Here is a 13,922-nt window from a genome sequence, read left to right on the forward strand (position 1 = left end):
AAAAATTCAGACCAATTCTAGGACTGATTAAGCTAAAATAGTGTTAAGACTGGTGGGAACCACTGTGTAAGCAGGGCTCTGTAGCTCAGAACCATTTCTACCATTATTTTAGGTGAAGTTGCTGAAAAAACATGTATAATTTAAACGATTGTGGAAACAGTTCAAGTCTTTGCAGCCTTTTCTAAACTATGGTTCCTGCACTGGTTTAGCTGAAATCAGTGGTAAAACCAGTTTGAATTTGGGGCTAAGTTTCCCAATTTATCAACCTCCTCCTTTAATTGTGGACACCAGAACTGGACACTGTAGTCCAGAAATGGTCGCACCAGTGCCGAATACAGAAGTAATATAACCTCCTTACTCCTAACTTGATATTCCCCTTTTATGCATCCAAGGATCGCATTAGACATTTTGGCCACATCATTGCACTGGAAGCTTATAATCAGCTAATTAACCACCATTCCTCCCCTCCTCCACAAGTCTGTTTCAGAATCACTGCTTCCCAGGACAGAGTCCCTTCACCTTACAAGCATGGCCTACATTCTTTGTCCCTTGATGGATACAATTACATTTGGTCATATTAAAATGCCTAGTTTGCTTGTGCCCAGCCAGTTCTGTTCCTCCAATCCATGTGTTATCTGCAAATTTTATCAGTACTGATTTTATGTTTTGTTCCAGGTCATTGATAAAAATGTTAAATAGGTCCAAGAACCCATCTCTGTGGGACACCACTAGCCCACTTCCTCAGCCCATTTACAATTACATTTTGAGACTTGTCAGTTAGCCAGCTTTTAATCCATTTAATGTGTGCCATGTTAATGTTTTATCGTTCTAGTTTTTTAGTCAAAACATCATGTTATCACGTGGTACCAAATCAAATGAATGACAAATCTATATATAGATCAACACTATTACCTTTATCAATTAAACTAGTAATCTTATAAAAATGTCTAGTTAGTATGATAAAAATGAAAGATAAAAGATATCAAGTTATTGATTTATTGTGTGACTGAATACAAGAGGACTGGGGAACTCAAGCAAACTCAAAAAATCAAGGGGAAATACCCGTTGAAATAACTCATACGGCATCAGTCTATTAGAATTTGTGAAAGATAAATATATTCCATGTATATTTTTTTTGCAAATGTGAACCACAAATGTTGGCCACATCTATATTTATTATTTCATGTTCAATTTATTTTTTTAAATCAAACTATTTGGTTTGTCCTTTTCCCCCCACATTCTGTGGGATTTCTTTTTACAGATTACGCACAATATGATGAAAGAGTAAAAACAGTGGGAGAACATTACTGCAGCAAAGACAGAGCATTTCATTTTACATTGTTCCAAACTAAAATAGCTTGAAAATATTCCAGCATTTTCTAGAGATCTGCAACCCTTTTATTAGTACTGGCATGACATGGAGTCCAATATATACAAACAACAACAGCATACAAATGCAGTAATGATACTTAATATTTTTTATCCTCAAAGGGTTTTGCAAACATTAGCTAATTCACAACACCAAAATGACTCTTCATAACACCCATACATACTAAGTCAGCAAAGCCCAGATTCAGGAAAGCACTTAAGCAACCACTGAAGTCCATCCCTACTCTGGAAAGAGCTTAAGTCCCATTGACTTTATATATTGAAGTGCTTTCCTGAATCAGGACCTAGGTGTGTAATATTTTAAATATTGGTAAATTGAGGCTCAGACAAGTTCAGTGGCTGGCCCAAGAACATAGAGTCTGTCTCATGGCCAGGATTGAAACTCAGGAATTCCTGGTTCTCAGTCCTGACCTCAGATCCCCAGACTTTATGCTCCCAAACAGAACAGAGCAGGGGTGGGCAAACTTTTTGGCCTGAGGACCACATCTGGGTATGGAAATTGTATGGTGGGCCATGAATGCTCATGAAATTGGGGGTTGGGGTATGGGAGGGGTGCAGGCTCTGGCTGGGGGTGCAGGCTCTGGGGTGGGGCCAGAAATGAGGAGTTCAGGATACGGGAGAGGGATCCGGGCTGGGGCAGGGGGTTGAGGGCTCCAGCTGGGGGTATGGGCTCGGGGGAGGGGCAGAGAAGAGGGGTTGGGGGTGCAGGAGGGTGCTCCAGGCTGGGACCAAGGGGTTCGGTGGGCGGGAGGGGGTCAGGGATGCAGGCTCCAGGCGGTGCTTACCTCAAGCAGCTCTCAGAAGCAGCTGCATGTCCCTCCTCCAGCTCCTACGCAGAGGTGCAGCCAGGTGGCTCAGTGCGCTGCCCTGTCCACAGGCACCGCCCCTGCAGCTTCCATTGACCATGGTTCCCAGCCCATGGGAGCTGCAGGGACGGTGCTTGGGGAAGGGGCAGCATGCAGAGCCCACTGGTTGCCCCTATGCATAGGAGCCGGAGGGAGGACATGCCGCTGCTTCCAGGAGCCACAGCACGCGTGGAGCAGGGCAAGTCCCGGACCCCGCTTCCCAGCGGGAGCTCGAGGGCCGGATTAAAATGTCTAAAGGGCTTGATGTGGCCCTCGGGCCATAGTTTGCCCACCTCTGGAACCAGGGGCGGCTCCAGGCACCAGCGCAGCAAGCGCGTGCTTGGGGCGGCAAGCCATGGGGGGTGGCCTGCCGGTTGCTGTGAGGGCTACAGGCAGGTGGCTTTCGGCGGCACGCCTACAGGAGGTCCGCTGGTCCCGCAGCTTCGGCAGCAATTCGGCGGCGGGGATGCCGATGGCGCGGCACCAGCAGACCTCCCACAGGCATGCCGCTGAATCCATGTGACCAGCGGACTGCCTGCAGGCGCACCGCCAAATGCCGCCTGCCTGCTGTGCTTGGGGAGGCAAAAAACATAGAGCCGCCCCTGCCTGGAACAGAGATACAAGACCAAAAATGTGCATCATACCTAGATGTAGTAATTAGTAGAGTGTCTTTTCCAATCCACACAAAATATAGGTCTGGTCTTCACCTCAGTCATTGGTGAAGGCAACCCCAATAATATCACTGGTGAAGCACATTTGGCCATTTTCTGTGATCGTATTTTACTCCTTCACAGTTTGTATTTTAATAACAGGAAAAAATGTTAAAATAAATGTTTTAGGAAAATTAAGCTCTCATAACATGATTTTCATTAACAAGGAAATCCTAAACCTTGCTAACAGGCACATGGAGGATATAAGCTTTGTCCAGTGAAACGTGGTGTAATTCCTTGTTTAAAAACATCAAAAAAGCATGAATGAATAGAAGTCTAATTCTCAAGGTTTTTGATACATGGGCTATAGTTATACATTTGTCAATGCTTTGCAGAACAATAGCAAAGAGGGGCTCCTCTCTGGACCCATCAACAAGTATATCTAAGAAGATGCAAATATAACCCTATACAGTAGGGCTGCCCACCCCATGCACTGAGGGCCACATACATAATTTGCCAGGTGCCCGAGTTTTGTACTGAAGGCATGATAGTAAACACACACTTAGCCCTTTTATACACTAGGAGGGATTTGCCAGTATAATTATTACTGCCATAGTTATACTGCTAAAACACTCTAGTGTAGATGCAGTTACACCGGTATAAAAGCACAGTAAAATTGGTATAACTGCACCCACACTAGGGCTTTTAACTGGCATAGCTAAAAGCTTTTAAGTGTAGACTAGGCCGTACTCACTTGCATAGGTTTACTCCCACACATCATACCATTAAAGTGAATGGAATGACATGCTAGAATGTTTGCAGGATCAGGTCCTTAATTCACACATACAATTCTATACATGTTAAAATAAAAAAATAAATGCACAAAACCATAATACCTGCAATGTCCTTGCTAAATGAACAGCAATTCCTTTTAGTTGGAGGCTGCCAGAAATAAAAACCTGCAGTCAATCAGTTTTATCTTCATCTTGCACTTTCTGGGAGAGCGTGGCTGAGAGTGTACTCATTTGAGGTGAGCTCCCCTGTCTCTTAACAACATGTACAAAATCAGGGTTGCCAGGCGCCCGGTTTTCAACTGGAACGCCCGGTCGAAAAGGGACCGTGGCGGCTCCAGTGAGCATCGCCGATCGGGGCGTTAAAAGCCCGGTCAGCGGCACAGCAGGGGCCCAAGACTAAGGCAGGCTCCCTGCCTGCCCTAGCTCCACATGGCTCCCGGAAGCGGCCTCCAGGTCCCTACCGCCCCTAGACTCATGGGTGGCAAGGGAGGCTCCACGCGCTGCTCCCACCCAGAGGGCTGGCTCCACAGCTCCCTTTGGCCGGGAACTGCGACCAATGGGAGCTGTGGTAAGTGCTGCCGGGACCCCAAACCTCTCACCCCCTCCTGCACCTCAAACCCCTGCCCTAGCCCGGTGTCCCCGCCCACACCCAAACTCCCTTCCAGAACTCACACCCCGCCCACACACCAATCCCTTGCTCCAGCCCCCTCCTTCACCCCAAACCCCTCATCCCCATCCCCACTCCAGAGCCCACACCCCCAGCCAGAGCCTGCACCTCCTCCCCTACTCTGAACCCCTCAGCCCCAGCCCAGAGCCCCCTCCTGCACCCCAAACGTCATCCCTGGCCACACTCTAGAGCCCACATCCCCAGCTGAAGCCTGCACCCCAACCCCCTGCCCCAGCCCGGTGAAAGTGAGTGAGGGTGTGGGGGGAGAGTGAGTGACGGGAGGGGGGGAGGGGAGTGAGTGGGGGCGGGGCCTCGGCGAAGGGGTGGGGCAGGGGTGTTTGGTTTTGTGCGATTAGAAAGTTGGCAACCCTATGTACAATCCTGATGCCAACACAATCTAACAACACTGCAAAACTCTTGAGCAGCGGGCAGCCATTAATGTGCCTAGAGAATGCTTCTCAAACCAACATCTTCAATACAGTGGAGAAGGGACACACTCCTAACTTTCTCTCACCCAGCTAGGAATTTGTTATGATCCACACACTGTAGCAATCCACTTACTTTGTGATAAAATGGTGAAGGGCCAGAATTTGATCAGCTGCTGGGTACATAACGGGGGAGCGCTCCGTGAGGAAGGGTCTGTTAAACTTTTTGCAATGAACAACAGCTTTATTGAACCAACAAACTTACGAACAATGCTGCATATTCTTATATGCCAGAAGAGTCCTTATATTGACTAACTAGATGCACAACACATATATATGTCCTGCCTTTAAACAGATCTGCTATAAAAGGAGCTATTCACAATTGCAACAAGGACTGCACTGGACTGGCACGTTAGAGGGATTAGCACTCCAAAGGGACTGGAGAAACACCGGAGAAGATGGTTGTCTGTTTACTTTTGAAAAACACTTTGGCGTCATGAGCAAGACATGGAAGAAATGTCTGGGAGCAATGGGAACAGAGGGAAAACAGTGGTGTGTATGCACTGTACCACTACTTGGGAAAAAAACTGTAGCATAGAGATCTCTAACGGAAGAGTGGATTTAAAAGTGATAGGCCTTATATAATCTTCAGGCCCTGAAACACTGGAAAGTGATGGGAAGGGCCCCACAAATGCATTTTTTCTGCCATAGTCATATGAATGTATTTAGTGTGACGTAGTGTTTGTGCCCAGTCAACAAGATGAATGTTGTTTACTTTCATTTCTTTTAATGCAGTAAACATTAGCACTAGTCTAGGCTCCAGGTGGCTTTTTCCTTCCTCACCCCAGCAGCTGGTCCATGCAAAGAAGTCCCATTAGCTAGTCATAAACAAAAGAAAGGAGGAATAGGCTCATTTTGTCTGATCAATGTTTTTGCTTAAGTTGAAAAGAAATGCAAGAGATCCAAGACTAAGAATAGACAAGAAAATGTGAACTTCAAAAAGGAGTTATTGTGGCTTTTAAAGGCAGGAAATATTCTCTTAATTAATTAATCCACAAGATTTGAAATAGCCATAACCTTCCATTTCCAGTCCTGTGGTATAAAATATGCCATCAACGTATGGAACAATTTCTGCATATGGGAGTAACGCCTAGTGACGTCAGTTGATGTCAGAAAAATAATAAAGACTAAGCTTTTGCAGTATCCCAAATACAACAGTTCCCTGGATGGAATTAGGTTATTCTATTGCACATTTACTTAGTTATGGTTAGATATTGTCTTTAAAAGCCATTGTCACTGTTGGGAACGGAGACATATTTAGGCCGAACAGATGCCTGCTGTGAATTTTAAGAGTCTGTCCTGATAACGTTAAACAGCAAAAGCATAAGTAGAACTGGGTATGTGACAGAAATTGCAGAGTAATCATATTTAGTGTTGCGCATGTGTAAGAAATTACAGCGTAATCGTGTTTGTGAGAACAAGAAAAGATAAGGTAACTAAAAAGCCAGAAAAGAGTGGTTTGGACTAACACTAAGCCTGTACTGATGGGGAAGGAGAGTTAACATGGAAATGACAGACTAATACATATGTATAAAAAAAGATAACAAAAAGTTATAAATAAGTTTGTGTAACAAAGGGAGGTCGAAGCTGTATTGTCTGGTGCTGGAGGTTACTGTGATGAGACTGTCCAGATAAGCTTCCCACTTGTGAGTAACTGATCACTATTCTCAGAGTGTTTTGCCATAATAAGTATTTGTTAGACCCATTTGCTGAGTAAGTGAACCCCAATCTACCTCAATCCAACAACTACACTGGGGGGAAGATGCAGAGGGGTACCACACCAATGTCAGTGACTAGAGGTGTTCTGCTTACAAGGGACAGATGCTGGCAGGATGCCTCTTGGGGAATGCTGGCTAGAGGTGTGCAGAGTATGCTTCTCCCAGTGCCGGCCCAAATAGGGAAGGGAGAATGGGGCAATGGTCGCACCCTGCTCCAGCTAGTCATGCCCCCTTTCCAATGTCTTGCACCAGCGACTGTGCTATGCTGCCCCTGGATCTTACTTGCGGGAAGGACAAACATCAGAATCCTGGCTGCTGCCTGCAAAAGTGGAGGGAAGGGTCCCTACCTTCTCCACTTTTCTGGGCACTCATAATCCAGTCCTTATTATAGTTCCACATACCTACAAATACCCAGCTCAGACACAACAGAGAAATATAGCATTCTACTGGTATGCTATATAATACTGTCACTTCCACCTTGCTCTGCATGGATTCACAGTTCTCAACCCCAGCTGAAGCCCATCACACCATCTGGGTGCTGGCCCATTACATTTGAAACGCCAGGAACATTCACTGTATTGTATAATAACTGGCAGCCGCTGACAGCCTGTTTGGGTTTCAGCTTTCTGCTCCTACTAATCAGGTCGACGGGCAATCCTGTGCTCCCACTGTCCAAGGGAACCATGACAAATCCAACACTTTGAACCAATTTAATTGTGCATATCAATACATACAAGAAAACATAACCCTACAGCACGCACACACATCTCTCTGTCTTCAGTTTGTCTTTATTTATTACTCTGAATTTGAAACGTCGGGGTTTTTACAGCAGACTGTATACAGACAGGCCCAAGAGATGAGAAGAACTACAGAATGGTTCTCTCAATACAGAAGTTCACACATTTTGTGATGAAGGGCACCTGAATTTTCTCTAGTGTGGATATGATTTAATAGTAATTTAATGCAACTCCTTTGAGCAGAAAGTATCTTTTCATACACAGAAATTAAGCGCGAGTCTATTTTTTAATGGTTTTTCCTTTAAGTCATTTAATTCACTAATAACCAACATATGTCTCCTGTGGCTCACATGCAGGCTCCTTTCTTTCCCATTTCTTACTAAATTCTCCTTACACTGAGAGGTCTCTATTCCCATATATCTAACTCTCTCTATTCTATGGATCTTCTAGATACTCTGCCAGGTATTCATCCCTATGGACATTAAAAACACAAGAGTGTGCACTGACACAGAGGTTGGGGATTGCCATATGGTACTTTGCACATGCATTGTGTCAACATATATGACCACATAGCCCCAAAAAGAACTTATGCAGCATCCTTCTCAACCAGGGGTGATGCTAGGGGAGGCTTGTGGGGGCTATAGCCACCTCAAAATTTGCCTTAGCTCCCCTGTAGCCACCCCTCCCAGTGCAAAGGTCAAAAGTTATGCAGAAGTAAGGATGGCTTCGTATGGTATTGCCACCCTTACTTCTGTGCTGCTACTAGCAGCAACACTGCCTTCAGAGCTGGTATCCGGCCAGCAGCCGGGCCTTCAGAGTGGGGCAGCTCACACCCCGCCCAAATACATTCCACACCCCCTAATGTTAAAATAAATATTGTGCCCACAAGATGTATAGCTCTTCCCCACAATTTTCTGTCTAGCCCACCTCAGCCTTCCCTACCCCCCACCGGGAAGACACTGGCACCACCCCTGTACTCAACAGTATTTTAAATATATATATGTCAAGCATAGCCAGACCAATACTGCTTCCTTCATGATGTTCAGTTACCAGGAAAAGGTTTCAGAAGTATGGAAGTAGTGTTGCAAGGCCACTAACAGCCAAGGAAAGTCATTTCTACAAAGACAGCCTCATCTCACAAGCTCATACAGTGTCATGTGGGAGAGGTAAACTTTAAATTGAAGAAGCAGCTGATGTCCAAAAGCATCCAGACTTTTATTATAGAAAAATAATCTCAAAGGACACACACATCACCATACACACCACACACACATGCACACGCACTCCAGCTCAGAGCCATCTCCTCTCAAGTCTCTGGCTCTCCCAAAGGTGAGAACTCAGCTCCTTTCCTAGGAAACACTTTGTGATTGTTTGTTCTCCACTGAATTCTTCACTCCGAGTTCATCTGCTTATAGGACCTTTTCCAGCGCACTCTCCCAGGGACAAGCAGCACCTTCCTCCTGTTAGTTATCAAGTATTGTTAACTCTTACTATGTTTTCCCCTAGTTTTCCCATTCTCTTATTGTAGGAGGAGAGGACACAACTTCATCTCAGAGTAGCAGCCGTGTTAGTCTGTATCAGCAAAAACGAGGAGTCTTTGTGGCATCTTAGAGACTAACCAATTTATTTGGGCATAAGCTTTTGTGGGCTATAACCCACTTCATCAGATGCATGGAGTGAAAAATACAGTCAGCAGGTATAAATATACAGCCCATGAAAAGATGGGAGTTGCCTTACCAAGTGTGGGGGGCAGGGGGCAGTGCTAACGAGGCCAATTCAATCAGGGTGGATGTGGCCCATTCCCAACAGTTGACAAGAAGGCGTAAATATCAACAGAAGGAAAATTACTTTTTATAGTGACCCAGCCACTCCAAGTCTTTATTCAGGTGTAATTTGATGGTGTCAGGTTTGCAAATTAATTCCAGCTCTGCAGTTTCTCCTTGAAATCTATTTTTGAAGTTTTTTTTGTTGAAGAATGTCCACTTTATCTCATACTCTCAACGTCACACACATCCCCACTCACACCTGTACACATTTTCCACAATCAGACCCCATCGCTAGCCGCTAACATGCAGCCATTTCCCCAAGATCTGTGTGATTAATATTTTTCACATAAAAAAAATCATTTCTCTGCAGTTTGGCATGATCTCTGGCAAAAATGGAATTCAAACCCCATGTGAGACTCCTCCAACATGGGCTCTAAAGGAATTGCCTATTTCTTCTGCTTTTTCAAAAAGTACATTTGTTATTTTGGTTTCTTGACAACTTTTTGCTGAGGGTTTGGCTTTACTTTGGTTTGACCATGAGTGTTTCAAGCCAAATAATTCACAGACAAGGTGTAATAACTGAAAGTTCTGGTTGTGAATAATTATACACTAAGAGCGAAGTTCACTCCTCTGCAAAGTGGGTGAATCATACCTACATAGCAAAGAGGCCTTGTGCTAGCTCTCTGCACAGGGTATATTTCTCCCCGTTGGTATGCTACTATTAGAGTATTAGTTTTCTAAACATACAGGTTGAAAAGTCGGGATATGCGTAATCAAAGTTAGGCAACCAACCCTAACTCTCCCTCTCATGCAAGACACTGTCAGATTGCACAGAACCTCAGCTTTCATTTTAAAAATGTATGTTAGGCTTGTGAACAAAATCTTTCATATGTGAACTGAATGCAATTGATGCAGTAAAATCTCCCTGCATCTGCAGGCGGCTTCAGACAATAACTCAGTGGTGTGAACTTCCCTACCCCTATTAAACTCATTGTATTGTCTGCTCTAAAGCTTGGTGCTAAGACTTCAACATTACCTATTCTGTTGCTGATCATTTTACCAGAAGAACTGGGGAAGGAGTGCAAATCATGCTTACGGGGAGGTGGGAATTGGGAGTAGCTGCGAGGAAGGAAAGGTAGAGGGAAGACCAAAGGAGAGACAGATGAGAAAGGGGCGCTTTCAAGCAACAGAGAAGAAACATGCACATCCACAAACTCTACTCCTCCCAAAGGCTAAGATCATCTCCACACTCTTTCTATTACTTGACACCTTGCCTGGGTAGCATGAAAAAAGTAAGCGCACACACACACGCAAGTTCAATATGTGTAGCCATAATTACAGCTTTTAGAATGTCATAGCACAGTCATGACACTTTCTCCCTCTATCCTCCCAGTCCTGGAAATACATGAATTGTCTGAAATTATTCTAACGTGCTGATCCAGATGATCTACTGAAACTGATACTATGTTAATAAAGCCCACAGTATATTAGCATATGGTCACAGGGTCCAGTTCAGTTGTCAGTCAGGTGTAACTGTCAAAGACAATTGCATAACAACATTATGAAACTGGTATAAGTAAGATCAGGCCAAAAAAGTCTTCTATGGTTGATTATGTGATGATCCACTTTAGAGTCAAGCCAACACCTCCATTTTAAAGGAAGCTTCAAGCACACAGTTAGAGATGCTAAAGTTGCAGCTAGCAACTCTGGAAATCTTGGCAACTGACTGAACCAAGTAGTGAACCATAGAGGGAAGGCTCTTGTTTGAACAGACCTGATTTAAGAGCCTTGGGCTGAGAAAGGCTTGCTTGCTATGACTTTAGGCAAATTTCCCATCCCTTTCCTCCTTCCATCTTCACACTGTGCTAGCCTCGGTAACGATGGGTGATGATGATTTATGTCTGGAATGTGTATTTTTATGTGAATTCGTTGCGGGAGAAAACTGTCAGGTTAAGAGCCCTGGAGACTGAAACCTTCTATTTATCCTCATAGCACGTAGAGCATGCATAGAAGAAGTGCATGCTTCCCCATACTTCCATGTCAAGGTTCCTGAATCGTATACTGTGAGAACCATCTCTAAGGCTGAGAAATAGGAAGGTGGGACATGGAGGCCTAGAATGAGATGGACGGGGCTCAGACATTGAAGCAAATGGCCATAGCATAACAACATCGATAAGACACGCCCATTTGGTTTATAGATTTTACACAAGACAGGACTATTCAAATCATCTTGTGTGACCGTCTATGTAACACACACAGACCATTGCATTTCACTAAGTGATTCCTGGATCTAGCTCAATAACTTATAGTTGAACTACAGTGTATCTTTTAGCAAGATATCCTGTCTTTACCTGAAAGCTCCAAATGATGGAGAATTACCACAGCCCCTGGTAATCTGTTCCACTAATTCTGACTCCCAAGGTGCATCTTTACAGTTTGAACTCTGGTGACTTCAATTTCCAGCCACAGGATCTCATTATTCCCATTTGACATAGATTAACAAACCCTTGTGTCTCAGATATCTTCTCCCTGTGTAGGTAATTATAGACCACGCTCAAGTCACCTCTTCACCTTCTCTTCAATAAATTACCGTATATAGATTCAGCTACTACCGATTTTTCATTGCAAGGCATATATTCCAGACCATAAATCTTTCTTATAGTTCTTCTCTGAACCCAGGCTGTTCAATTTTTCAACATCTTTGTTAAGGTGTCAACACCAGAACCGGACACAGCATTAGTCCCATCAATGCCATATACCGAGGTAATATCGCCTCCCTATTTCTGCTTGACTGTCCTACATTTATACATCCAAGTATCTTTTTTGCCACACTGGGAGCTCCTGTTCATTTGGTTAAATTCTTGATGCTTCTGCTGAGGCTGCCAATTCTAGCCCACTATGCTTGCAGTGTTTTTTGTGACATTAACATGAGCCCAGGAATGAGGTCACCAATTTACACCACATCGGCAGCCAAATAACGAGCCAGGTTAGGTCCTGGTGTAGATGGAACTAACTAACTCCCCTAAAGACAACATGCACCACTGAAATCAATGGAGTCACCCGGTGTGTAAATGATAGGTTAGCAAAAACACCCCTTATTTTAAAGACTGTAACAACTGCACAGGCTCGGTAGCCACTTATTAAAGTGAGAAAAATTCAGCATTTGACATTTTAAAAACAAAAAAACCAAAAAACAAACAAACAAAAAAAGGCCCCAGCAATTCACAACAAAGATTCACTGAATATGAGATTTCTGTTTTTTTAATGAAGCCATTTTTTGGTTTGCCTTGTTTTCTTTTAGTGAGAGCACATCTGAACCCTAAGGCTGGCCAGCAACAGAAGGCAGAACATAACTAATTGAAGCCGTTTAAAAAATAAACAAGCCTGGAACTGAGCATTATTGTGTGAAGTTTCAGCACCATGCCGAGTTGCAGCCCTTCAGAACCTAAATGACTGCTGAGAGAATGATCAGAATACAGATCACAAAAATACGGATTCACCATGCAGAAATTCATGTGCTCCTGAACATGCTGACTGAAATATTAGAGTGAGACAGTGTCGGGGAAAGTAAGGCAGCCCTTAGAAGTACCAAAAGAGAAAACTGAGGAAATGAAAAAGAACAGAGGTTCTCTCTGTTGTCATATTTTTCATCTGAGCTGATGCTGACATTGACCAGAAGAAAGAAAAGAACAGTGTAGCTCTAAAAATGGCACCCCAGATAGTGTGGGAATAATGTGTCACATTATTTCTAATGGGAGTTCGTTGCAATCACTTTCCTGCTGGAATACACACTGGCAGGGAAAGACGAGGCTGGGCATGAACTGCAACCTTGTGAATGAGACGCAACTAAGTACAGGCATCTTCTATGCACCAATAGGGCCAAATTCTGGGCTCAGAGACATGTGCATGACTCTCACTGATGTTAGGCTTAAGTCTGTAAATAACGCAAATGACTTCCCAGGGCTTGAGGCTGCATCTTATTTATTCAGTGAATTTTCTCTTCTGTAACAACAGGGGCTAGAAATGTATCTTGCTTCTGTGTAATGGAATTCCAACTATACACACACACACACACACACACAGAGCAAATGACTAGAGTTATGCCCCACCTTCTGTTAGCTGCAAATAAAATAAACAAGATACAAAAGAAAACAATTCCTGACTTTGGTGGGAATCTCTCCTGACCTTTCTTCAGGTCCTGTATATTAGATGCAAGTGTACGTAGACTTGCTGCTACAGTCTATGGCCAATAGTAGAGAAGTCACCACTTTTTTAGTCTATTTTTTCCTTTTAAGGTCCAATGAGTTCTCTAACTTCCCTTGCCACACAGCATGAAATATTTAATGCTGTCTGCGCAATATCCAGGGTACAATATCCCTCCTCACAGGCTCACTAAAGTGAAGGGGGCAAAGGTGCCACCCAGTAGCTTTTATCCCTGAAGACAAGCCAAAATTAGCCCCCATAGATATTCGCATGAATTTCATGTTTCTTCATTGGACTTCTCAGTCTTTTGGAGGTGATCTCTTGGATGTGACATGTATAAATCTTCTATCTATAGACTCTCATAGTATCCTTCTGTTCCTTCTTTCCTCTCAATGTTGGAAATGAGCCTCTATCCTGTACATACCGCCAGAACCCCCCAGCTCCAAAGTATGGTTGCTTAGCAGGTACTGCTTCTACACCACCACTAGGTGAAACAACGGAGCTCACAGACCTTAAAAACACACCACCTTTTTTTCACGGCAAGTAATCATCAGCAATTCAAGGACTGATGCAGACAATGCTACTGGGATAGAGTTAGTAGAAGCCATCCACTTCAATTCTCCTATGAATTGATGGGGTTTTCATTAATATAAAAAAGTTTTAAAGCA

The 13,922-nt window shown here is 43.9% G+C and overlaps 1 protein-coding gene across 11 annotated transcripts in view; it reads right to left on the reverse strand.

Moving 5' to 3' along the window:
• GLIS1 (GLIS family zinc finger 1) overlaps nucleotides 1-13,922 on the reverse strand; it is a 272,015-nt gene that overhangs the window by 149,878 nt on the left and 108,215 nt on the right. Inside the window, exons 1-2 of one of the 11 annotated variants that reach the window (XM_045026541.1) lie at nucleotides 4,907-4,965; nucleotides 3,781-3,826 (exon numbers count right to left, since the gene is read on the reverse strand). The exons of 9 other annotated variants lie outside the window; for them this stretch is intronic. Coding sequence is in view for 1 of the 2 variants with exons in the window: in XM_045026540.1 (XP_044882475.1) it covers nucleotide 4,907 (1 nt within the window). In the remaining variant the exon portion in view is untranslated. Of the gene's footprint in view, nucleotides 1-3,780; nucleotides 3,827-4,906; nucleotides 4,993-13,922 lie in introns of those variants that run through there. One more of the 11 variants, XM_045026540.1, reaches the window with a different exon arrangement.

This window comes from Mauremys mutica, chromosome 8, assembly GCF_020497125.1.
Source record: "Mauremys mutica isolate MM-2020 ecotype Southern chromosome 8, ASM2049712v1, whole genome shotgun sequence".
Taxonomy (NCBI): Eukaryota; Metazoa; Chordata; order Testudines; family Geoemydidae; genus Mauremys; species Mauremys mutica.